Below are 26,145 nucleotides of genomic sequence, written 5' to 3' on the forward strand. Positions count from 1 at the left end.
GCGCATTGACATTTTGGGCTGGTTGAGTCTTTGTTTTGGGACTGTCCCCTGCGGCATCCTGGCCTCTTCCCTTAGGTGCTAGTAATATCCCCTCATTTGTGACAACCAAAACTGTCTCTTGCTACATGTCCCCTGGGGTACAAAATTGCCCGTGGTTGACAGCCATGGTTCTGGCATATCACTGAGCTAACCAGTAGAGCCAACCCTTCATTCCTAATTGTGTGATAACTCTTCAGCTTTTGAATATTTTCATTTTATAGAGGATCTGAGAGGTCTGTTGGTTCAGTACTACCATACTGTCCTGCAGCCTTCTATTCTCAGGGATTATTACTCTAGTTCCTGTGGTTATTCCTTGTATGACAGACTTTCTAGATCCTTTTCCACTTCACTTCTTTTTCTCAAGATGTTCTCTGTTAATGCCCTCTTTGGAATGGAGTACCACTACTAAACACTCTTTTCTTAGTATGATACAGCCCTGTATTAATTAACATTTACATAAGCAATTGTAAAATCTTTAGATGATGTACCTTAGTTTTGATACATTGCACCTTCAGGGCTATAGATATCACCCATATCTTTATAATTGCTTGTCATATCTTTCCTTTGGACTTGGGAATCTAGAATTTAAGTGACCAAAGTCCAAACTTGAGGACAAGTACCAAAGCCACTTTATGATTACCGTTGGTGATAAGTATGACAGAGTTGTTGTAAATGGGAAGAGCAGAGACAGTATTTCAGACAATTGAGACCCGAACTATAAAGGGAAATTCTTTGTTCATAATATCACTTACTGTGAACAGTGTTACTGTTTTATTTCTCTCACAGATGTGGCTTAAAACTGTTAACCCCTTAAGGCATGTGAAAAGAGCAGCTGAGCTGACCAAAACAGCACAGCCTCTGTGAACTGGTGCCAAAATCAGTTCAGAGGAGTCCACATATGAGTGAATGGGAATCTGTTTAAGCTTGGAGTAGAAGAAGCTCAGTTGTTTACCTATGAGAAACAGACAAAAGGGGAGTTAGACTTCTTTTTTTCGGTTTAAAAGCATAATAAAGCAGGTTAAGAAATCTAGGGTTTAGTGCTTTTTAAAGATGTTAAAAGCAGTAGATAGTTATATGCCCTTTTATAGAACTAGGCCAATATAGGAAATAGCATGAAATGTCACTTAGAAATCTGATTCCTTGTCTTGATCTGACAGGATATATTTCTTGAAGGGTGAGCTTTTGTTTTGTTTTGTTTTTCTTTTTCCCTGATTTTTATGTTTACCTAGAATTATTTGTATTATATAGAAAGAGAAAATAAATTATGATTTCCTCTAGGAGACTAAACCATAATATTAGTGCTTACAAAAAGTACTACTCTTAAAAAAGAACTAGTCTAAAGCCATTCTGTTGAATCGTCCTTTTTTTTTTTTTGCATGGGCAGGCACCGGGAATCAAATCCAGGTCTCCGGCATGGCAGGCAAGAACTCTGCCACTGAGCCACTTTCATACCGCCCATCTTGTTTACTTTTATCAATCCAATTTTACATAAAATTATATTCCAGAGAAGCTAAGTAATTTCTCCAGGCTCATATGAACTAGTAGCTGGCAGAGAAGATATTGAAGCCTAAGTAGTCTCACTCTAGAGCCTACATTCTTATCCTCTAGGTTTTTCTGCCTTCAGTGATGACATGTGTGAGAACTTAAACTTAATCAGGAAAATATAATTGGTAAATTGCAGGCTTCAACCATATTTCAACCTTTATTATTTGAGATGAAACATTCCTAGTTTTTGAAGTCTACTTTTAATAAGATGGACTTGATTAAATCAGAATCTCTAAATTAGTATGTTTCAACAGATTTTTCTGCAAAAAGTATTTTTCTTCTGCTTAAATTTAAGAGATAGATGTGTATATTTTTTGTTTAGTTAACATTTTCTAAAAGTTATCTTCTGATTAATTTTGTATTTATATGCAAAAATGTAATGATTTGTTTATTTCATTTATGATGAAATTATGAAATAAATGAAATAAACTGTCTGACAGATGTAGAAGTTTCTATGAGTGTCCTGAAGGAAAATCGTATTTCCTGTAGCCGTAGACTTGAGATCTCTGAAAATCAGACTGAGAATCTTGTTGTTAGAGTAGCAACTTTACAATGTAAACTGAAATCTCAATCTTGCATGGTGTCTGCCATTAAAGTTAGGGCATTGATTGGAAATGAGTGAGACCCTGAAAAATGGGATGGTTACATATGGATTGATAATGATGTCAGGGGCAAGGTTGAAACCCTAGGTCGTCTTCTCTAGATAACCCTGTAATAGTCTGCCCTGAGGACATAGCCACCCCCACCTCCAGCCTGCCTTGAGGAGTTGGCCACCCAACCTCCACCTGAAGGGATTAGCCCTACAGTGATTAATCCTGTTTCACTAGATGAAACTGTAAATGAATGCCCTGAAGCAAATGGCTTGGAAGATATTTCTAATGCTTTTCATCACCCACCCACACCATCCCTCATTTCTTCCAGACGAAAACTAAACTTAACAAAAGTTCCGACAGGCTCCTAAATGTGAAGTACAAAATATCACACATGAGGAGGTATGTTATACTCCAAAAGAACTGTGTGAATTTTCCAATTTATATAGACAGAAATCGGGAATATGTGTGGCAATGGATTTTAAGGGTGTAGGATAATGGTGGAAGGAATATAAGACTGGATCAGGCTGAATTTATTCATATAGGCCCACTAAGCATAGATTCTGCATTCAGTGTTATAGCTAGAGGGGTTAGAAAAAGACACTAACAGTTTGTTTGGATGATTGGTTGAAACATGAATCAAAAGGTGGCTGACATTACCTGAGCTTGAAATGCCAGAACTACCCTGGTGTAATGTAGATGAGGGGATCCAGAGGCTTAGAGAGATTGGAATGTTAGAGTGGATTTATCATGCAAAGCCTGCTCTTACACCCCAGGAATGTCCAGAGGATGCACCTTTTACCAGAACAGTGAAAAATAAATTTGTGAGACTAGTGCCATCATCCCTGAAGAGCTCTGTAGTTGCACTTCTCTATAGGTCATATTTATAGTGGAAACTTGTCACTGAGCTGGACAACACAATGGGGATGACCAGATGCTGAGTTGGCAGAAGCCAGGTGGCAGCACTTAATCATCAAAGACAGGGTGGACGTGGCTGTTATAATAGATGGCAAACTCAAAGCAGGAGTCAAAATAATCTGACTCGCAGAGATTTGTGGTGTTGGCTAGTAAATCATGGGATATCTAGAAATACAATAAATTGGCAGTCTAATAAATTTTTGTTTGAGCTGTATAAGCAAAAGTGTTCTAGGTCGAGTAAATAGAAGTTTAACCTGAATTACAAAGACACAGAGTCATGGCCTCTTAATCAGTTTCCAGGCTTGAGACAATTTACAGACCCAGAGCCCCTTGATGAAGGGGAGGCCAGGTCCCTCTGAAGGAGAACCTTGTTACACTGCCAAAGATTTATACTGTTAATCTTCCTCCAAGCCTTCCCCAAGGAGACTGACAGCCTTTTACCCGGGTAACTGTGCATTGGGGAAAAGGAAATGATTAGACATTTGGGGGATTGTTAGATACTGGTTCAAAAGTGACATTAATTCCAGGGAACCCAAAACATCACTCTGGTCCACCAGTCAGAGTGGGGGCTTATGGAAGCCAGGTGATCAATGGAGTTTTAGCTCAGGTCTGTCTCACAGTGGGTCCAGTGGGCCCCTGGATCCATTCTGTAGTTATTTTCCCTGTTCCAGAATGCTTAATTGGAATAGACATACTGAGCAACTGGCAGAATCCGCACATTGGCTCTCTAGCTTGTGCAGTGAGGGCTATTATGGTGGGAAAGGCCACTAGAACTAGAACTTCCCCTACCTAGCAAAATAGTAAATCAGAAGTAATACCAGATTCCTGGAAGGATTGCAGAGATTACTGCCACTCTTAAGGACTTGAAGGATGCAGGGGTGGTGAGACCCACCACATCCCCATTCAACTCTCCTATTTGGCCTGTGCAGAAAACAGACAGGTCTTGGAGGCTGATGGTGGATTATCGTAAGCTCAACCAGGTAGTAACTCCAATTGCAGCTGCTGTTCCTGATGTGATATCATTGATTGAGCAAATCAACATATCCCCTGGTACCTGGTATGCAGCTATTGATCTGGCAGATGCTTTTTTCTCAATAGCTATTATTAAGGACCACCAGAAACAGTTTGCTTTCATCTGGCAATGTCAGTAATATACTTTCACTGTCCTACCTCAAGGGTATATCAACTCTCCAGCCCTATGTCATAATCTTATCTGCAAGGATCTTGATCATTTCTCCCTCCCACAAGACATCGCACTGGTCCATTATATTGAAGATATCATGTTGATTGGTCCTAGTGAGCAGGAAGTTGAAACTACTCTAGACTTACCGGTAAGGCATTTGCGTGTCAGACGATGGGAAATAAATCCAACAAAAATACAGGGGCCTTCCACCTCAGTGAAATTTCTAGGTGTCCAGTGGTGTGGGGCATATCGAGATATCCCTTCTAAGGTGAAGGATAAATTGCTGCATCTCGCCTCTCCTATGACCAAAAATGAGGTACAATGCCCAGTTGGTCTCTTTGGATCTTGGCAACAAGATATTTGTCATTTAGGTGTGCTACTCTGGCCCATTTATCAACTGACCAGAAAAGCTGCTAATTTTGAGTGGGGACCTGAACAAGAGGAGGCTCTGTGACAGGTCCAGGCTGCTATACAAGCTATTCAGCTGCTTGGACCATATAATCAAGCAGTTCCAATGGTGCTGGAAGTGTCAGTGGCAAATAGAGATGCTGTTTGGAGCCTTTGGCAGGCCCCTATAGGAGAATCACAACACAGATCCTTAGGATTTTGGAGCAGAGCCTTACCATCTGCTGCAGGTAACTACTTTCCTTTTGAGAGATAGCTTGGCTTGCTACTGGGCCTTAGTAGAGACTGAACGCTTAATCTTGGGCCACCAAATTAGCATGAGACCTGAGTTGCCTGTCATGAGCTGGGTGTTGCCTGACCCACCAAGCCATAAAGTTGGGCATGCACAGCAGCACTCTAACATAAAATGGAAATGCTATATACGAGATAGGGCCAGAGCAGGTCCTGAAGGCACAAGTAAGTTACATGAGGAAGTGACCCAAATGCCCATATCTCCACTCCTGCCACATTACCTTCTCTTTCTCAGACCAGAGCTATGGCCTCTTGGGGAGTTCCTTACAGTGAATTGACTGAGGAAGAGAAAACTTGGACCTGGTTTACAGTCAGTTCAGCATGATATGCAGGTTCCACCCGAAAGTGGACAGCTACAGCATTACAACCCCTTTCTGGGATGTCCTTGAAGGACAGTGGTGAGGGGAAATCCTCCCAGTGGGCAGAACTTCGAGCAGTACACCTGGTTGTTCATTTTTCTTGGAAGGAAAACTGGCCAGAGTTGCATTTGTATACTGACTCATGGGCTGTTGCTAATAGTTTGGCTGGATGGTCAGGGACTTGGAAAGACCATAATTGGAAAATTGGTGACAGAGAGGTCTGAGGAAGAGGTGTGGGGATAGATCTTTCCACGTTGGCTAAAAACTTGAAGATATTTGTGTCCCATGTGAATGCACACCAGAGGGTGCCCTTAAGCAGAGGAAGGTTTTAATAATCAAGTGGATAAGATGACCTGTTCTGTGGATACCAGTCAGCCTCTTTCCCCAACAACTCCTGTCATTGCCCAGGGGGTCATGAACAGATTGGTTATGGTGGTAGGGATGGAGCTTATGCATGGACTCAGCAACATGGACTTCCACTTACCACCGCTGACCTGGCTACTCCACTGCTGAGTGCCCAATCTGCCAGCAGCAGAGACCCATAATAGCCCCCAATATGGCGTCATTCCCTGAGGTAACCAGCCAGCTACATGGTGACAGGTTGATTACATTGGACCACTCCCTTCATGGAAGGGCAGCGATTTGTTCTAATTGGAATAGATACATACTCTAGTTATGGGTTTGCTTTCCCTGCATGCAATGCTTCTGCCAAAACTACCATCTGTGGACTTACAGAATGTCTTATTCATCATCATGATATTCTACACAGCATTGCTTCTGATCAAGGAACACATTTCACAGCAAATGAAGTACAGGAATGGGCACATGCTCATGGAATTCTCTGGTCCAACCGTGTTTCCCATCATCCAGAAGCAGCTGGATTGATAGAACAGTGGAATGGCCTTTTGAAAACTCAGTTACAGTACCACCTAGGTGGCAGTGCCTTGAAGGGCTGGGGCAGTGTTCTCCAGGGAGCTGTATATGCTCTGAATCAGCGTCCACTGTATGGTGTTGTTTCTCCCATTGCCAGGATCCATGGGTCCAGGAACCAAGGCGTGGAAATCCATGGGTCCAGGAACCGAGTAATGGCACTGCTCACTACTACCCCTAGTGATCCACTAGGAAAATTTTTGCTTCCTGTCCCTGCGACCCTGAGTTCTGCTGGTCTATGGTTTTAGTTCCAAAAGGGGAAGTGCTTCCACCAGGAGAAACAATGATTCCATTGAACTGGAATGTAAGACTGCCACCTGGTCACTTTGGGCTACTCATGCCCTTGGATCAACAAGGCAAGAAAGGCATTACATTATTGTCTGGGGTGATTGACCCTGACTGTCAGAGGGAAATAGGACTACAACTACACAATGGAGGTAAAGAAGAGTTTTCCTGGAATGTAGGAGAAGATCCCCTAGGGAGTCTTTTAGTACTACCATGCCCTGTGATTAAACAATGAAAACCTGCAACAACCCAATCCAAGCAGGACTATCAATGGCTCTGAAACTTCAGGAATGAAGGTGTGGGTCACCCCACCAGGCAAAGAACCACGACCAGCTAAAGTGCTGGCTGAGGGTAAAGGAAATATGGAATGGGTAATAGAAAAAGGTAGTAATAAATATGTACTACGACCATGTGATCAGTTATAGAAACGAGGACTATGATGCTGTTTTGTTCATATTATACTATTTAAGTTGTAAGATATGAAGTTTAAGAATGAATATTACCCAAGGACTTGCACTCTATTCTCGAGAGATTTGATGTGTTTATGATTATATGCAGGACAGTTGAGTATTGTTAGGTGAAAGAAAAAATGTGTTTTTTGTTTGTTTGTTTTTTTATAAATTAGGTATGGTTTAAGGTGATGTGTGTAGTTGCCAAGTTGACAAGGGGTGGAATGTCATGGTCAGGTTCATGTGTCAACTTGGCCAAGTGGTGGTACCTGTTTGGTTGGTTGGGCAAGTGCTGGCCTGTCTGTTGCTATGAGGACATTTCATAGAATTAAATCATGATCACGTCAGCTGTATCCACAGCTGATTCCATTTGTAATTAGCCAAGGGGCATGTCTCCTGCAATGAGTGGTGCTTAATCTAATCACAGGAAGCCTTTTAAGGAGGATTCAAAAGAGACAGGCTCTCTTCCTGCTTATTCTGGCAAGCCTCTCCTGTGGAGTTCATTCAGACCCTCCATTGGAATCGTCACTTCACAGCCTGCCCTTCAGATTTTGGACTCTACATTCCCATGGTTATGTGAGACACTTTTATAAATTTTATATTTATGAATATTTCCTTTTGATTCAGTTTTTCTAGAGAACCCTGAGACACTTTTATAAATTTTATATTTATGAATATTTCCTTTTGATTCTGTTTTTCTAGAGAACTCTAACTAATACAACCACTATCAACAAAAATAATTTGAGGTTAAATTTTTTAATTGAGATAAAATTTACTTAATATAAAATTAACCATTTTAAAATGTACTGTTCAGTGACATTTTGTATTTTGCCTCTGGCTCCAAAATATTTTCATCACCCCAAAAGAAAACCCGGTCCTCCTAAGCAGTCATTCCTCATTCTCCCCTATTCCCTGCTCTTGGAAGCCACTAATCTGCTTTCTGTCTCTATGGATTTACCTATTCTGGATTTTTATTTATACAATATATGATTTTTCTATGTATCTGTCATCTCTCATTTAGCATACTTTTTTTAGGGATCGTTCCAGTTCTTTATTCCTTTTAATGGCTGAATAATATTCCATTGTTTGTGTAATACCACATTGTGCTTATCTGTTCATTAGTTGGTGATGTTCTTTTGTTTCTACCTTTTGGCCATCATGGATAGTGCTGCTAGCAACTAGCATGTAAAAGTTTGAGTACCTGTCTTCAGTTTTTTTAGGTATGTGCATAGAAGTAGAAATTATTAGCTTGTATGGTAATTCCATGTTTAACTTTTTGAGGAGCTGCCAAATTGTTTTCCAAACCAGCTGCACCATTTTACATTCCACCAGCAATATATAGGGATTCTGATTTCTTGACATCTGCACCAAACTTTTTTTCTAGGTTTTAAAGAAATTATTATTGTAGCCATCTTAGTTGGTTTTAAGTGGTGTCGTGGTTAATTTTTATTTAAAATAAGTTTATATGCCTTATTTCACCCCAAACAAACGTGGATAATTATTTTATACAGGAAAGCAAGGAATGTATTTCTAAATCTTTTAACTATAAATGTGAAATTGGTTTCTCCCAGAGTTATTGAGATAATTAATATATAATAAACTATATGAAGTGTACATGTTTAAACTGATGATTTTTGACTAAGTATATGCCCATGAAATCATTATCACTATCAAGATAATGAACAAGGCAGTGCAATGGTGGCTCAGTGGCAGAATTCTTGCCTGCCATGCCAGAGACCTGAATTCGATTCCGGTGCTTGCCCATGTAAAAAAAAATGAATAAATAAAAAAAGAATGAACATCTATATTAGGCCCAAAAGTTTACTCACAACCCTCTGAATTACCCTCTTCTTCCCTGATCTGTCCCTAGGGAAGCACTGATCTGCTTTCTTTCACTACAGATTAGTTTGCATTTTCTAGAATTTTATATAAATGGAATCATGATGAATATTTTCATTTTGGGGGCTTGGTTTTCACTTAGCATATTTATTTATTTATTTATATTCTTCCTTGTATATATCGATGATCTATTCCTTTTTACTGCTGAGTAATATTCCATTATATGGATGTATCACAATTTGTTTATCCATTCACCTGTTGATGAACATTTGGGAAACAATCCAGTTCTAGACTATTGCAAATAAAAGCTACTGTGAACATTTATAGACAAGTCTCAGTGTGGATATATACTTTTATTTCTCTTGGACAAATACCTGGGAATAGAACAGCTGGGTCAGTATGGTAGATGTTTAACATTTTAGGAACTTGACAAATTAATTTCCAAAGTAGTTCCATTTCTCCTTTCCATCCACAGTGAATGAGTGTTCCAGTTTATTCACATCCTTGGCCACCCTTGGTATAGTCAGACTTTTCAATTTTACCTTTTGTAGTGGATTTGTAGTATAAAGTTCTTTTAAAAATTAAGTTAGACTTTAAATAATCGGTCCATATGAAAATTATGACATATTGGATCATGCAGCTAATTTAGTTTCTACCATAATCTTTTTTAAAAATTACACAAATGCTTCTTTTCCTTTTTTTAAAAAAAGTAATTGGTGGAAAAGGAAGGCTACATTTTATAAATTGTAGAATAAACCATTTGCTATTGAAAGCTGAACTATAAAATTTTAATTATTCCTTTAATCGCATGAGTTTGAACTTCATTACTTGTGTTGGCATTACTTAAACTCTTCAGCAAGGGTGTTTTAAGAACATTGGACTTTGATTCAGAGAACCTGGGTGTGCTGGTCTGAATCTGTGGTGGACCCCAGAAAAGCCATGCCCTTTGATCCTCATTCAGTATTTCTAGGTGGCAGCATTTTGATTGTTTCTATGAAGATGTGACCTACCCAATTGTGGGTGGTAACTTGATTAGATGATTTCCATGGAGGTGTGTCTCCATCACTGAAGGTGGAGTTGTTTACTGGAATCTTTAAAAGAGGAAACATTTTGGAGAGAGTCCCTTTGGTAGAGCCACGTGAAAGCCAGCAGACGCTGCCATGCTCACCATGTGCCCTTCCAGCTGAGAGAGAAACGTTGAACATCATCGGCCTTCTTGAACCAAGGTATTGTTCCCTGGATGCTTAAATTGGACATTTCTATGGGCTTGTTTTAATTGGGACATTTTCTCGGCTTTGGAACTGTAAACTAGCAACTCATTAAATTCCCCCTTTTAAAAGCCATTCCGTTTCTGGTATATTGCATTCCAGCAGCTGGCAGACTAGAACACTGGGTTTGCATTCTGTCTCCTCCACTTACTGTGTTTGTGATTTTCTGGTAGTCAGATAACCTTTTACTTATTGTTGTTGTTATTCATACTTAGCCCAGACATTTACAGTATTTGTGAAGGTACAATTACTAGAGCCCCATCTTAACGAACGGTTCTTTTTTCCTGTAAGTGTGGAGAATATTGATCAGGAAAATGAGATATTGAATCTATTGACATTTTAAATCTAAGAACTTCAGAATTACAATAAGTATGCCAGCTCTTCTTTAATTCTGTCTCTTAAAATAATATGAAAGACATGATTATCCTCTGAAATTTATAGTTTAGTGAATGGAGAATTAAAGATGACTACAAATTATTTGACACACCTCCCACCGAGAGATGAGCTCTATTTTCCCTCCCCTTGACTCTAGTCTAGTTTCTGACCTCTTTGACGAATAGAATTTTGCAGAAGTGACACCATTTCAGCACCCAGCCTAGCCTTTAAGAGGACTGGGGCTTCTGCCTTGGCCTCTTGGATCCCTGTGCCAGCATTTACAAAATTCAGCTGCCCTAATAAAGAGAACATGTGGAAAGGCCCTCCTGGGTCTAGTTGGAGAGGGTGAAGGCCTCGGTGGACCCCAGCCTTTCCACCATCCTTAGCAAGGCACCAGACATTTGAATGGAGCAGTCCTGGAAACTCCAGACCAGCCAGTTGTCAACTGAAAACCACTGAAGTGAATACAACTGATGGAGTAGAGGAGTCATCCTGTCAAGTTCTGTCCAGATTCCTGTCTCACAATATTGTGAGATATTATACAGTGATTCATATTTTAAACCACAGTGTTTTTGGATAGTTTGTGTTATGTGTTCAGATTTCAAAGAATGTATTTAAAGTACTACATTTGCATATTGTAAATCTCTGAATTTATATCACTTTATTAAGTGCTCATGTAGTAACTTTTTAGCATGAGTTTCAGTAATTGAGAAATCCACGACCACTTAAGTCCAAACACTTAATAATTAGAATCTGAGTATTTCTTTTTCTAGCTTGCTTTCCGACATAAATAAGAATTCTCCTTTTATCTCACCCTCATTGGAAATTATCTGCTTTGAGATCTACCAACCAGGAATGCTTGTAGAGTACCATTTGCTGATAGACAACAATTTTGAACTGAATAGAATTTTGAGTTGCTATTATTGATTGGTTATATTTTGGTACCTGGGGTAAATTGAAGTATATACCCCAATTTAGACAGATTCTTAATCTTAATGCATATTCCTGTGGATATGAACCAGTTAGAAATAGGACCTTTTGAAGATGTCATTTTGAGTTAAGTTGTGGCCAGCTGAAGTAGTGGTAGCATTAATCCAGATTACTGCAGGCCTTATAAAGAAAAGCCCACAGGGAGAAGCAGGAAGTCAGTGGAAACTGGGGGAGCAGTCAGAAAAAAGAGGATATTGCCATGTGATAGGAAGCAGAGATGCAAGCCAAGGAACCCCAAGGAACCACCAGAAAATGCTCCAGACTGGAAAGAAGCAAGCCTTTAGCTTCTGAAACCATGAGATAACAAATTTCCATTGTTTAAGCCAATCTTTCGTGTTGTGTTTGTTATAGCAGCCTGACAAACTGAAACAGTACCCATCTTCAGGTTGCCCAGTAGCATTTTCTCTTTTGATCCTAAATGATATAATAAGCCACATCTTCATAAACCATATGTGAAAATTCTTAGATAAACACAGAAATCAATATATTAGTAAACAAAAGTAAGAATCCAATGATAGGACATATAAATATACTCAAGAACTACTTTTCTAAAATTAATAAAAATAAGTAAATCACTAGATAACCCATCCGGGGGGGAAAGAAGAAAGTAAAAATACAAAATAAGTGAAAATTTAGAAAAATTTTAGAAATAGAAAATTAAATAAATGTATCTTTATTTAAATATATATGTCATAAGAGATAATATTGTATAGTTCTATGCCGTCAAATCATTCACCATAGGTGGAATGTGTAATATTCTGGGGAAATGTAATAAAAATGACAGAGAAAGTCTACATGGATTGATTTCCATAAACGAAATAGAGGTAGTTATAAAATAGCTATCCATCCACAAACAATATTCCCAGCCCATATTTTAGACTTTTAAAGTTGCAGCATAAGAAAAAAGGAAAAAAACAAAATAAATTTCAACATAAATTTTATTGATGTAAAAGTAAATAAGAGAGCTGCAAGGGTACTTCCATGGTAGAATTCTTACCTGCCATGTGGGAGACCCGAGTTCGATTCCCTGCTGGTGTCCTTCCCCCCTGAAAAATAAAATTCAACAAATGGTGCTGCAATAATGGGATAGTCAACATGAAAAAAGAGTGAAATGTGACCCCTACCGAACAGCGTACAAAAAACCAAACAAACTTAATTGAGATTTCTCTAAAGAAACAGTATTATGAATATCACTGTAAAATATATAAATAAATATTAACAGAGATTCTGACAACCCTTTAAAGTAATAATGATCCCATGAGGAAGTGGGGCTTATTTTAGGAAGCAAGGGTGTTTCAATATTTGGAAATCTATTGCCATAATTCATCACACTAATAGATCAAAGAAGAAAACTCACATGGTCATCTCTGCAGAGCTCAAGACAATCATCTGACCATGCTCCAATTTAAAGAATAGATGGAAGACGAATGACTGTGAAGGAACCTGAGAGAAAATAGCCCAAAAATTATGGAGAGAATCTGAAAGAATGGCATCTTAAAACCCATGGGAGAAAGTTTTTAAAAAGGAGGACAGGTTTTACTGTCAAATGCTGACAGAGCCAACTACGAGGATTGAAATGTAACTTTTGGATTTGATGTATAGACAGCACCTTTTGGCAAGAGCAGTTTCAGTGACATATTGGGGATTTGGGCTAGAATTTCAGTGGGTTTAGGATCAAAGGATAGTGGAAGAAGTAGGCATATAGTGTAGATAAATATAACTTTTTCTATTTTTTTTTTTAAGTATTGAGACATCTAAGTGGAATTCATCTGTAGTTGTATAATATTCTGTGGAAATCTTGTAGATTTAAATTGTTAGGAAATCTGACAGCGTTCTCACTTCCATACCAGACACTCGGGTTCGGTTCCCAGAGCCTGCCCATGCAAAAAAAAAATTTGTTAAGAAATCTAGTTCTGTAGCAGAGTTGCCATTTCTTATAGTGCATTGTATACTCTTTAAGCAATTTCTATTTTAGCCTGGCGTCCTCCAGAGTTCTTAGGTCAATATGGATAGTTTTAAATGCACATTTATCTAATTTGAGATCCAGAACTTGTATGCATTCTTAATTTTAATTATTTTTTAAAGCACACACTTACCTCCATGTTCCTTGTCTTAAAAATGTAGGTAGTATTACCTTCCACATAGTGTTGGTGAAAGGAATATCTGAGAAATACAGCTAGAACATCTAGTATTGTGCTCATACAGAGCCAGCCACCAATGAAAGGTGGCTTTATTATTGCCATTAATGGCAGAGCTCTAAATATGACTCCCCAGCTCTTCCTTCTGAACTCTAGTATCTCGGACTAATTATGTAACTGTTGTGAATCTCAGTGTTCTCATTTCTAAGGTGTGGAAAATCACTACCCTGAACAATACTGTTTTTGTGGGCATTAAATGAGATGATATGCATAGAGGACATAGTACATGCCTAACACACAATAAGTGTATGGTAAATGCTCATTTCTTTTCCTCCCTTTGCTTTATTTATTTTTCCTTTTAAGTATTTCACTAATATTATTTAGAAGCGCCACTGTCGCCTCCCTAATATAAATCCAAATTACCCCATATCTATGGTATTAGAATAGTTTTCTAACGGATAGCTCAGTCTCCAATCTCCTTTTATCATCTTGTTTCACTGTCGGAGAACCTGCTAAGACACTGTGGTAGTTAGATTCAGTTGTCAACTTGGCCAGGTGAAGACACCTAGTGTTGTTGCTGTGGCCATGAGCCAATGGTATGTGAACCTTACCTTTTGCTAATTACATCTGCAGTGGGCTAGGAGGCATGCCTGCTGTAATGAGTGATGTTTGACTTAATTGGCTGGTGCTTAAATGAGAGAGCTCAACATAGCACAGCCCAAGCAGCTCAGCATACCTCATCTCAGCCCTCACAGGTCAGCCCAGGCCTTTGGAGATGTAGAAAGGAATCACCCCAGGGAAAGTCATTGGAACCCAGAGGCCTGGAGAGAAGGCCAGCAGAGATCACCCTGTGTCTTTCCACGTAAGAAAGAACCTCAAGTGAAAGTTAGCTGCCTTTCCTCTGAAGAGCTAATGAAATAAATCCCCTTTTATCAAAAGCCAATCTGTCTCTGGTTGCATTCCAGCAGCTAGCAAACTATAACAGACACCATGCCTAGATTGGGGCAGTGACATTGCAAACGAAGACACAGATATGAGAAATGATTTACGAAGTGCTTATATCATACATTTATACATATGTCAGACTCATGTGTTGTCTTATATTGTTCTCTGCTAGCCTGAGATGTGTGTGTCTCCCCAGCAGGATTGCGAGTCTTTGAGAGCAGGGATTCTTTCTTTTTGTATGCACAATGCCTAATACAGTGCTGGATTCTTAATAGAGTCTAAACCTGTGAGAGTAGGTTAATGTAATTTTGCACATAACGAAACTGAGATTTCAGTTTAGTTTATATGATACACACTAATCTGTTGTGTGAATGAATTACAACTTCTTGCACATTTACATTAAGAATTTAGAATCAATTTACAAATGTTCTGAAAGCATTTATTTGACTGTATGGTTTAAGATCCTAAGTTTTTTTCTCAAAATAAATCATCTTAAGACACAGAAATGACTTTCTTTTGCACACCTTGCTTTCCAAATGCAAGTGAAGTTTGAGTCATTAAATTCGGAGGCATTTGTTCAAATATCAATTTGCAGTGAAATTCTATAGCTGACTGAACCTTTAAAAATAAAAGAATAGAAAGAATGCACGAATATAAACTTGGCATTGGCAGCGTGAGTGAACCACTGAAATTACTTTCTGGGAAACATGGAACAACTGCTTTAATGTCTTGCTATTTTAGCTTTTCCCTTAAAATCTTTTTAAAGCATTTTATAAAACCTATTCTTTCTATACCTTTAACATTTAATGATTATTTGACTGTCATTCATTACCTTCTTCAGGCTATATTCTAATATGCTAAAAGTTTATTTTTCACTAAAAACTGGTCAATGTAGATTGTCAGAAAGATACTGTGAAGTGTTTAATAGAATTAATGCTGAGTTAAAAAGATTCTCAGGTCTCTTTTACCCCCAAGCAACAGAAGCCAAATTTATGTTATCTTTTGGTTTATAGGGGTTTATTTTCTGTCTAGTTTGAATTTATAGGACTACTTATAGAGCTTAAATTTCAAGACCTATAAATAACTTCACTTTCAGCATCAAATTGGAACTGGTTTAAACAGTCTGCTTCCTGTGAACCGTGCCGAATTTTAAAAATATATATGGGGTATATTTTTACAGGTAAAAAGTGATTTGATTTTATTTTTTAATTTAAAGAATCCCCTTAGATGTTAAATTAGGTTTTTAACTTTCCAATTTTGAAATATTGACTACCCTGGGAAACTCTATAGGTAGGCATAAGAGAATGAGTTATTCTTATAGTAGAAATTTCAAATTCTTCCAAAGTAGGTGATGGTGACAGGAGGAGTGATGTCATTGGGAGATGTGTTAGCTTCTTTAATCCCATCTCTCTTGCTTTGCTTTTTTGTTTGTCTTTGATTCTCATTGGTATTCTTGATAATGCAATAATACAGTTCTAGTTACACTTGCCTGTGCTGCCCAATTTCCATAATTTCTAGGCTTGTTTTTGGTCAGTAGAATGAACTCAAAGTCTTAAAACTTCAAGTTGTGATTCTTCTGAATAGAACAGGAAAACAATACTCTTTGCAGATTTAGACCTGGCAGCCAGGGAAATTCCCTCTGGAATAGAGAAAGCCTTATATGGAGAGGGGATTAAGATGGCAGCTACCTGTTGGGCTGGGAAAACCAAGGATGGTGTGAGTTTTAACCAGGAGATAGTTGGTATTATTAAGCTTGAGCATCTTTTTATATCACTAAAGACTATTTTCATCTCTCATGTTAATTGCCTGTTCATGTTTTCTGCCCATTTTCTCTTGAGTTTTTGGTGATTTTCTACTAGGTTTTTAGTTGCTCTACATGAATTAGAGATATTAGTTCTTTGAGCATAACATGAGTTGGTGATATTTTTTTCTCAGGTTACCTTTTTCTTATTTAACTACTAAAATATATAAAACTTTTTAAGGTATAATTTATATGCAATAAAATATAGTATACAGTTCAATGTGTTTTAATAAAGTTTACACACTCATAACTTCCACACCCCCCTTCAATCAAAATATAGGACATTTCTGTCAGTCCAGAAAATTCCCTCTTTCCCCTTTGCAGACAACCCTTACTTCAAGGCAGCCATTGATATGGTTTTTATCACTAGAAATTAGTTTTCTATTCTAGAATATCATATTAACAGTGTGCATTTCTTTTCTGTCTGGCTTCTTTTATTTTTATCTTCTAATGATTCTTAGATTGATTCAGCCATGTTGTTGAGTATATCAAGAGGTGATTCTTTTGTATTGCTGAGTAATATTCCGGAGTATGAATATTTCACAATTTATTTATCCATTCTCTTATTGGTGGGTATTTAGGTTGTTTCCATTTTTTGACTGTTATGAATAAAACTCATGTGAATAATTTTTATTGTATAAATGTTTTTGTTTTTTGTGGGTTTTTTTTTGGCATGTTTTCATTTCTCTTGAGTAAATACCTGGGACATCACGATTAATGTATGTTCAAATTTATAAGAAGCTGATACACTTTTCAAAGTGATTATACTCCTTTATTTGTCAACAGCACTTCTAGTACCTTATGCCCTGGTTAACACTGAGTTGTCAGTGTGTGTGTGTATGTGTGTGTGTGTATACTAGCCTTTCTAGTGGATGTGTAGTGGTAGCTTATGATTTTTAATTTGGATTTCCAGGTTATTGATGATTTTACACATCTTTTTGTATGTTTATTGACCATTTATATATCTTTTTCTGTTAAGTTTCTGTTCATAATGTTTGCTCATTTTTATTTGTTGCTTGTCCTCTTGTTATTGGGTTGTAAATTTCTTTATATATCCTGCAGACAAGTCCTTAGGCTAGCTGTATTACACGTTTTTTCCCTATTCTGTGACTTGTCTTATTTTCTGAACTGTTTTTAGAAAAGGGAAAGTTTAAACTTTTTTGAAGCTTAATTTATTAGTTTTTCTCTCTTACATGGTTAGAGTTTTTGTGTTCTAAGAAATCATTAGCTGTCCTAAGATTGCAAAGATTTTCTTCTGTTTTCTTCACATGTTCTTTAGTTTTAGCTTTTATGATCCATTTTGAGTTAAATTCTCAGTGTACTGTAAGATCAAAGTCCATTTTTTTTAATATTGGGGTGTTCCAGCACCATTTGTTAAAAAGATTGTCCCTACCCCAACACATGCATACCTCATTGAATTACTTTTAGCTCCTTTGTTGAAAATGAGTTGACCGCATACATATTTGTCTATTTCTGGATTTTCTGTGCTGTTCCATTGATCTCTATGTCTATTCATAAACTAGTACTGCACTATTTTGATTATTTAGCATTATGAGTAAATATTGAAATCAGGCAGTATAAATTCTTTTTCAATCATATTAATCTTTTATTCAAAATTATTTTGACTCCTCTAGGTCTACTACATTTCCATGTAAGTTTTAGAATCAGGTCACATCTTTGTAAATAAAAGCATTGTGGCATTTTAAGATCATGTTGAGTCTATTTAGATCAGGGTGAAAAGAATGGACGTCTTAATGATTAATGAGTCTTTAATGGTGTCTCTCTCTTTTAGAACTTTATCTCAGTGTTGTTTTGAAGCTTGTGTTCTATCTGTCTTAGGCATATTTTGTTAAGTTTATCCATTAGGATTTCATATGTTTATGTTATTATAAATGATATTATTTTATAAAAATTCCTATGGTTTACAGCTAATCTATAAAAATACAGTTGATTTTTGTATAGTGACTTTGCATTCTACTTATTAGTTCTCTAGATTTTCTGTAGATTTCTTAGGATATTTTAGCTACGTTAACATGTTGTTCATCCTTTTTTTTTACCAATCTGTGTGCCTTTTATTTCTTTTTCTTGACTTATTATACTATTTAGTGAGAACAGACATTGTTGCCTTGTTACTAGTCATATGGACTATTTCAGCATTAAGTATAATGTTAGCTGTAGGTTTTTGGGGGGGGATGTACTTTATCAAAAGGAATTTTTCTCATATTCACTTGTTGAAAGATTTTTATCATGAATGGGCATTGAATTTTGAATGCTTTTTGTACATTTATTGAGATGATCGTTTTATTTGGTCCCTTTATTCTTTTAGTATATTGAATTACATTTATTGATTTCCAATTGTTAAACTACCTTGCATTTGTAGTATGCACCCAGTTTGGTCCTAATGTGGTATTCTTTTTGGATTTTGATGGATTTGATTTCCTAATACTTTATTAAAGTTTTTTTTGCAGCTATGTTTTTGATGGATATTGGCCTGAAGTTTCTGGGTTTTTTTAATTTATTAAGATACAATTTACATAACAGAAGCTTCATTCTTTTAAAGTATAAAATTCCATGGTTTTTAGTATATCCACGGAATTGTGCAACCACCACTGCTCTCTGTTTCCAGAACATTTTAGTCACCCCAATCATTCCACATCTCCCCACAATCCTCACTTAACCTCTGACAACCTCTAATCTACTTTTTGTCTCTCATATTTGCCTATTCTGTACTGTGTTTAACCTTTTGTGTCTGGCTTCTTTCACTTAGCACATTGTTTTCAAGGTTCATCCATGTTGAAGTATGTATCAGTAGTTCATCCCTTTTTATGACTGAATAATATTCCATTGTGTGAATTTGTCACAGTTTATTTATTCATTCTTCAGTTGATGGTCATTTAGATTCTATCCACTTTTTGACTGTTATGAATAAAGCTACTATGAACATTTATTGGCAAGTTTTTTTGTGGACGTGTGTTTTCACTTCTCTGGATATATTACCTAGGCGTATGATTATTGAATCACATGGTAAGTTTTCTTTCCTTGTAATGTCCTTTCTGTTACCAGAGTTATGTTAGTCTTATACAGTGAGTTGGGAAGTTTTCCCTCCTCCTCTTTTCTAAAAATTTTGCATATGATTGGTATAATATCATAGATAAAATTTGATAGTATTGAGCAGTGAAGCCAGAAGAAACTGGTTCTGGAGTTTTCTTTGAGACATGTTTATCCGCACACTCTTTCTTCTTTTTCTCTGTCTCTCTCTCTCTTACAAATTCTGTTTCTTTAATACATAGGTTACTTCAGAATTCCTGATTCTTTTGTCCGTTTCGGTACATTGTGCCTTTAAAAAAGTCAGTTTCCCTTAAATTGTTGAATATATTACTATATTCAACTTTAGTTCATAATATTCCCCTATTGTCCTTATAATTTCTGTAACATTTGTAGTGATGCTACTTTTCATATTTTCTATTGATAGTTTATTCCTTTTATTTTGCCTTAATTAGTCTAGCTAAAGGTTTATTTGATGTATGGATCTTTTCAAAGAATTAGGTTTTGGTTTCCTTGTTTTTCTGTTTTCTATTATATTTATTTCTTCTTTAATTTGCTCTTTTTCTGTTTTCTTAAGGTGGAAGCTTTCATGATCGTGTTCAAGTCTTCTGTATCTTTACAGATTTTCTGCCTACTTGTTCTATCAATTACTGAGAAAAAACTGTCTAACTTTCCCACTATAACTGTGGAATTGTGTATTTCTCCCATCAGTTCTGTCAGTTTTTATTTCATTTATTCTGAATCTCTGTTATTCAGTTCATGCATGTTGAAAATTGTCAATTGTTATGCTTTCATGATGAATAGATCCCTAATCATTATATAATGTTTCTTTCTATCTCTAGTAATAGTTCTTTTTCTAAAATCTACTCAAAATAGTGTTTGCATGGATTATCTTTTCTTTCTGTTTTTTTTGCACTTTCTGTGTCTTTAAATTATGTTTTGTACAGACAGCATATAGTTGGGTTTGCTTTTTTATTCATTCTGACAGTTTCTGCCTTTTATTTGTAGTTGATTAAGCCATTTACATTTAATATAAGTTTTATTATTATATTTGTCTGCCATGTTGTTTTTCCATACGTCTCAGCTGTTCTTTTATCCTTCTTCTTTTTCTACTTTTTTCCCATTCTTTAATTTATTTTTTTAGTATTTATGATTTTATCTCTTCTGTTCCCTAACAGCTATAACTCTCTTTTATTTTATTTCAGTTCTCTTCTAGGGCAGCTGTCAGCAAACTTAAGGGCCAGATATTAAATATTTAGGCCTTGCAGGCCAAAAGGCAAAATTGAAGATATTATGTTGATATTCATATGACGAGAGAATCAAATTTCCACAAAATTTTTATTGATGCTCAAAATATAATAATTGAGTACAGTTTTTTGCAGTACAGATTTAATGAGAAAAATGAATAATTCTTTTTTGGGGAAATATAATTTTGCTCACTTTCAGTTGAAGTTAGTGTTTTTATCTTCAAAATCAATTGCAGATGTTCTGTCAATACTCAAACTTAATTTCTAATGAGATTTAAGGTATTTTATGTTTGAAAATGTCTTCAACATATACCATATACTAATATCAATACCTGTACCTAGGATTTCAATTGAGCATATTTATTCATTGGAAGCTATTATTAAAATTCTTTTGGATTCTTCTTTTGGTAAGTGCCTTTTTAGCAAGTCATTGCATTGCAGATTAATTCCTGCAGTTGAAGGTCAGATGAGGTCAGACGAAGGTCTCAGTGGTCCAGATAAATGGACTTTGACATGTTTGGAAACTCTGCACTTGCCTTAAGGTCTACAAAACACTGTGTGGGAACTATAGTGGAGTTAGAAAATATATCTGCCCTAAATTTGTGTGGGACTAGAGAGCTCTCTTCTTGTTTTAACTTTGACAACATAAAAAATAGCTTGATATTACTTATGATTCAAACAGTGACAGTTGTTTCAGTCAGGGTACAGGTTTTACATATATTCTCTGTTTTATCTTGTGATTTTAGGTTGAATTAAGAAACATTATCAAGTCTGCAGCACAAACTAATTTCCAAAGTCCATTCAGTGTTTGGTACTAAAGTGGTTGAAGGTGGTTCTCCTCATTCAGAAAAATTACAGTCTTGGGCTTCAGCTAAAAAAATCATAACACTTTATCTCTAATAAGCCAATGAACTATTAAGTGATTGGGCAAGTCAGAGCATTCAGTTTCTATTTTTGACAAAATTCATGGGATTGCCAATGGTTAAACTCACAAGAATGAAAAGTTCAAATAATACAATGCCTAACCATAAGATTATGAACACCTTATGTTTTTACAAATTTTGTGTATTTGTCCAACTAAATTTTTTTTTTGTATTCCACACATATTTTTACATGCATCGGTTGTGACACATCTTGTCTGAATCCATGTCAGGTTATGAACAACTGCTGAGCAGTATTGGTGAAATAGGTGAACTCACAAAAAGCCAAGAAAGAAAACTGCATGAAATATTTTACTTATTTTTTAATTGCAAAGTTGTGAACTCTTGGAGCAATTGTTATCACCAAAATCTAAAACCTTAAGTACATTTATTTTCTCTGGGAACATTTCTTAAGTGCTACTTCTGTGAAACATCATTCAATTACCTCACCATTTATAAACTGCTTTTCTTGCTCAGCTAACAATTGAACCACTTGAAAACATACTTTGGTTGCAGCTTCTTTTTGCAACCAAAAGAATTTCTTTTATAAAGAAAGTCTATAATTATATATTGCATTTTAAACTTTCTGATTTTTCTGTAGCTTTCTTATGAGTTGGGAATATTGTGATAAGTGCTTAGTCTGGTAATATACTGTCATTGCATTGTAAACACAATGCTTTGCCATCTAATTCGGTAATAAAGCAATTCTCATTCCAACATGCCTTAAAAGTGCAACATTCAAAGTCCATCATTTTCTTGCTAAAATGCAATGAATATGCACTGGTGATTTTTTTTAAAACTATGTATGGTGATCTACATGGCATTTTAAAAACTTTCAAACTATAACTGTGGTCAGTACAATTTGTAGTGTACCAAACAGCACTGCAAAGTGATGAAAGCACCAAATATGACCTCTGTCACAACTGCTCAACTCTGCCATTGTAGCATGAAATCAGGCATGGTCAAGACATAAATGAGTGAGCTTAGCTGTTATTTATGGACTATGAATTAAATTTCATATAATTTTCATATATCATGAAATTTTAAAAATTTTTTTTAACTATTTAAAAGCGTAAAAATCATTCTTAGCTCATGGGCTATACATAAACAGGCAGTGGGCCACTGCCTGTTTGGTCTGAGTGCCACAGATTGCTTGTCCCTGCTGTAGGATATATAATACATATCTTTAACTTATCACATTCTACCTTAAAATTATATTATATCATGTCATACATCATTTAGGTACCTGCCAAGAATAAATTTCCATTTCCTGAATTTTGTGTCTTTGTAGCTATTCTAGTTTGCTAGCTCTGCCGGAAGGTAATATACCAGAAATGGAATGGCTTTTAAAAAGGGAAATTTAATAAGTTGCTAGTTTACAGTTCTAAGGCTGATAAAATGTCCCAATTAAAACAAGTCTATAGAAGTGTCCAATCAAAGGTATCCAGGGAAAGATACCTTGGTTCAAGAAGGTCGATGAAGTTCAGGGTTTCTCTCTCATCCGAGAAGGTGCACGGTGAACACAGTCATGGTTTCTCCCTCGGCTGGAAGGGCACATGGCGAGCGCAGCATCATCTGCTACTTTCTCTCCTAGCTTCCTGTTTCATGAAGTGGGAAGTGTTTTCCTTCTTCATCTCCAAAGCGCTGGCTGATGGACTCTCTGCTTCGTGGTGCTGCAGCATTCTCTGCTCTCTCCAAATCTTCTTCATTCTCCAAAATGTTTCCGCTTTTATAGGACTCCAGAAATTTATCAAGAACCACCCAAATGGGCAGAGACATGTCACGACCTAATTCAGTTTAACAACCACACTTGATTAAATTAATCTCCAGGAAGATGATCTGATTATAGTTTTAAACATACAGTGTTGACTAGAGATTATTCTGCCTTTATGAAATGGGATTTTGATTAAAACATGGCTTTTCTAGGGGACATACCAGCACAGTAGCCATGCTTTTACTTCTACCTTTAAATTCCACAATAATTGATTGATTGATTGATTGATTGGCATGGGCAGGCACCAGGAATCAAACCTAGGTCTCTGGTATGGCAGATGAGAACTCTACCTGCTGAGCTACCTTTTGATTTAAACGGACAATTATCTTTCAAAGAAATCTAAAAGAGAAAGAAAAATTTCCTGAATTTATCCACATAGTAACCATTTGCAATATTTGTCATTCTTTTGTGTAAATCTGAGTTATTACCTCATACCAATTTTCTTCTGCCTGAAGACCTTCCTGTAGCATTTCTAGTAGTTCAGTTTTGTTGGTGATTCTTTCAGCTTTTATTTTCCTGACAAAGCATTTTACCTTCCTTTTTAAGGTATATTTTAGTTTGAAAAGATGTCCAATCTTTTTCTTTCAGTGTTTTCATTAAGATTTTGTTTCTTTATCTTTTGACTTACAGTGTTCTAAAGAGAAATCAGCTGTCATTCTTATCTTAGTACACGTATATGTATTGTTTTCTATCTGTGTGTCTTTAAGATTTATTGTGTATCACTGGTTTTCAGCAATTTGATTGTGTCCCATGTTTTGGTTTAATTTGTTTACACAGGTATGGTTCTTTTTCTTTTCATTAAATTTAATAAATTTTAATACATTATGTCTTTAAATGTTTTTCTGCCTCTTTCTTCCCACTCTTTGGCTCCAGTTATGCATGAGTTAAATTGCTTGATGTTCCACAGGCCAGGTCTTTGAGATTATTTATTTATTTGTTTATTTATTTACTTATTTTTTAGCTTTTGTTCCTGTGCTTCAATTTAGAAAGTTTCTATGGTTGTGTCTTCAGGTTTACTCTTTGCTGGTGTCTTTTCTGTTGTTAAGCCCATCTACTGAATTTGTCATTTCATATATTGTGTTTTTCAGCTTAAAAAGTTCTCTTTTTTTATTTCTTCCATTTCCCTCCTTATTTTCATTTTTTTTTTTAATCTTTGATTAAAAAATATGTTTTCAATAATTGTTTTAAAGTCCTGCTCTGTTTACTTCCATCATCTTTTCATTTCTGGATCTTTTTCTTTTGTTATCTTATCTTGCTTTGACAGAATTCTGGTTGTTGTGAATGTTAGGTTGTTGAGTGCCTGGACTTTGTTGTTTTACTTTAAAGAACGTTTTACAGGTAGTTAAGTTGTGGATCATCCTAATCCTGTCCAGGCATTTTTTTAAAACTTCATTAGGGCAGGTCTTGAGTAACCTTTGGAGGCTGATTTAGTTCTATCACAATGGCATGACTTTTCTAAACTTCTATTTAACATCACTTATGTTGACTGAGGTTTTCTTGGGTGATCAGAACTTAGCTTTATATTCTCTGTTATTCTTTACTTAGCCTTGTTGGGTTTTGCTTCGTATTTAAGGAACAACTGAAAGGAGCCATTATTTGAATTTCTGGAATTATTTCTCTGTGTAGTTCTCTCCTTTCTTCCCCACATTTTCTAGCTGCCTCAGCCTCCCTGAATTCTGGTCTTTGACTCTTCAACTCGCGGAGACCCTGTGCTGTTCTGTGGTCCCACTTTCCTGTGCTGAAGTCTGAAGAGTGACTGAGCAGAAAGTTAGGACAATCATGGGCTCTCATCATTTGTTTCCTTCTCTCGGGTGTCAGTCTTTCATTACCTGTTATTTTAAAGAATGACTTCATGCATATTTTGCCCAGCTTTCCACTTATTTACAATGGACACGCAATTCTTTTATCCATAATTTCATTATGGGTAGGAGTGGAAATCTTGAGACCCTTAATTCTAAAGGGATATTGCAAGTTAGGTTTCATGACTGTTATGCATTGTTTTTTAATTATTAAACCTTTATACAGTTTCAGTCTGTAGTGCTTTTAATGTTTCATACAAGTTTTTATGTTATGTGAATAAATTTCTCCGAACCTTCACAAATGCTGAATTTATTTTCTTTTTAAAGGTTTTTTCTCGTGGAGAGGTTATTCATGTAAAGATCCTTGGAATTTTGGCTCTTATTGATGAGGGTGAAACAGATTGGAAATTAATTGCTATCAATGTGAATGATCCTGAAGCCTCAAAATTCCATGGTAAGTCTGTACCCTTCTAGAAAACAGAAATCAGTGTGTTATTAGAATTCTTGAAATTTAGGGGGCTCATGTAAAGCACAATGTACATATTTGGGAATTACTTTTATTTTTTCTTTGCTTTGTATTTTCTTCTCTAGGAATGTAAAGGGCAATCCAATATGGTAGTGTCTGAGTTGTGTGATACTGATAGGAGAAGCAAGAGAGAAAAGGATGTAGACAAATGATTTTTCATTCTAAGTACATTCTGTGGTTTACTGGCTCAGTTTTCAAGGATTCATTCATTTTAAAATATTTTATTTTTTCCTTTCTTCCTTTTGCTTTCCTTTTCTCCCTCGTTTCCTTTCTTCTTTTCTCTTTCTCTCTCTTTCTTCCTTCCTTTCTTTCTTTTCTTCTCTCTCTTCCTTTTCCTTCTCCTTTCTCTCTTCCTTTCTTCCTCTCTTTCTTTCTTCCTTCCTTCCTCTCGGTCTCTGTCTCTGTCACACACACACATGATGACTTACCTGCTATTGGCAGTTGTGAATTTAAAAAGCATCCCTGGGCTACGAATTAAAGTACC

The 26,145-nt window shown here is 36.3% G+C and overlaps 1 protein-coding gene across 1 annotated transcript in view; it reads left to right on the plus strand.

The window, feature by feature from the left end:
• Window positions 1-26,145, plus strand: part of PPA2 (inorganic pyrophosphatase 2) — a 120,921-nt gene that overhangs the window by 53,883 nt on the left and 40,893 nt on the right. The window contains exon 7 of the mRNA XM_077142642.1: window positions 25,463-25,589. Within this exon, the coding sequence (XP_076998757.1) occupies window positions 25,463-25,589 (127 nt within the window). The remainder of the gene's footprint in view (window positions 1-25,462; window positions 25,590-26,145) is intronic.

Source organism: Tamandua tetradactyla, chromosome 24, assembly GCF_023851605.1.
Source record: "Tamandua tetradactyla isolate mTamTet1 chromosome 24, mTamTet1.pri, whole genome shotgun sequence".
In the NCBI taxonomy this organism is placed as follows: Eukaryota; Metazoa; Chordata; class Mammalia; order Pilosa; family Myrmecophagidae; genus Tamandua; species Tamandua tetradactyla.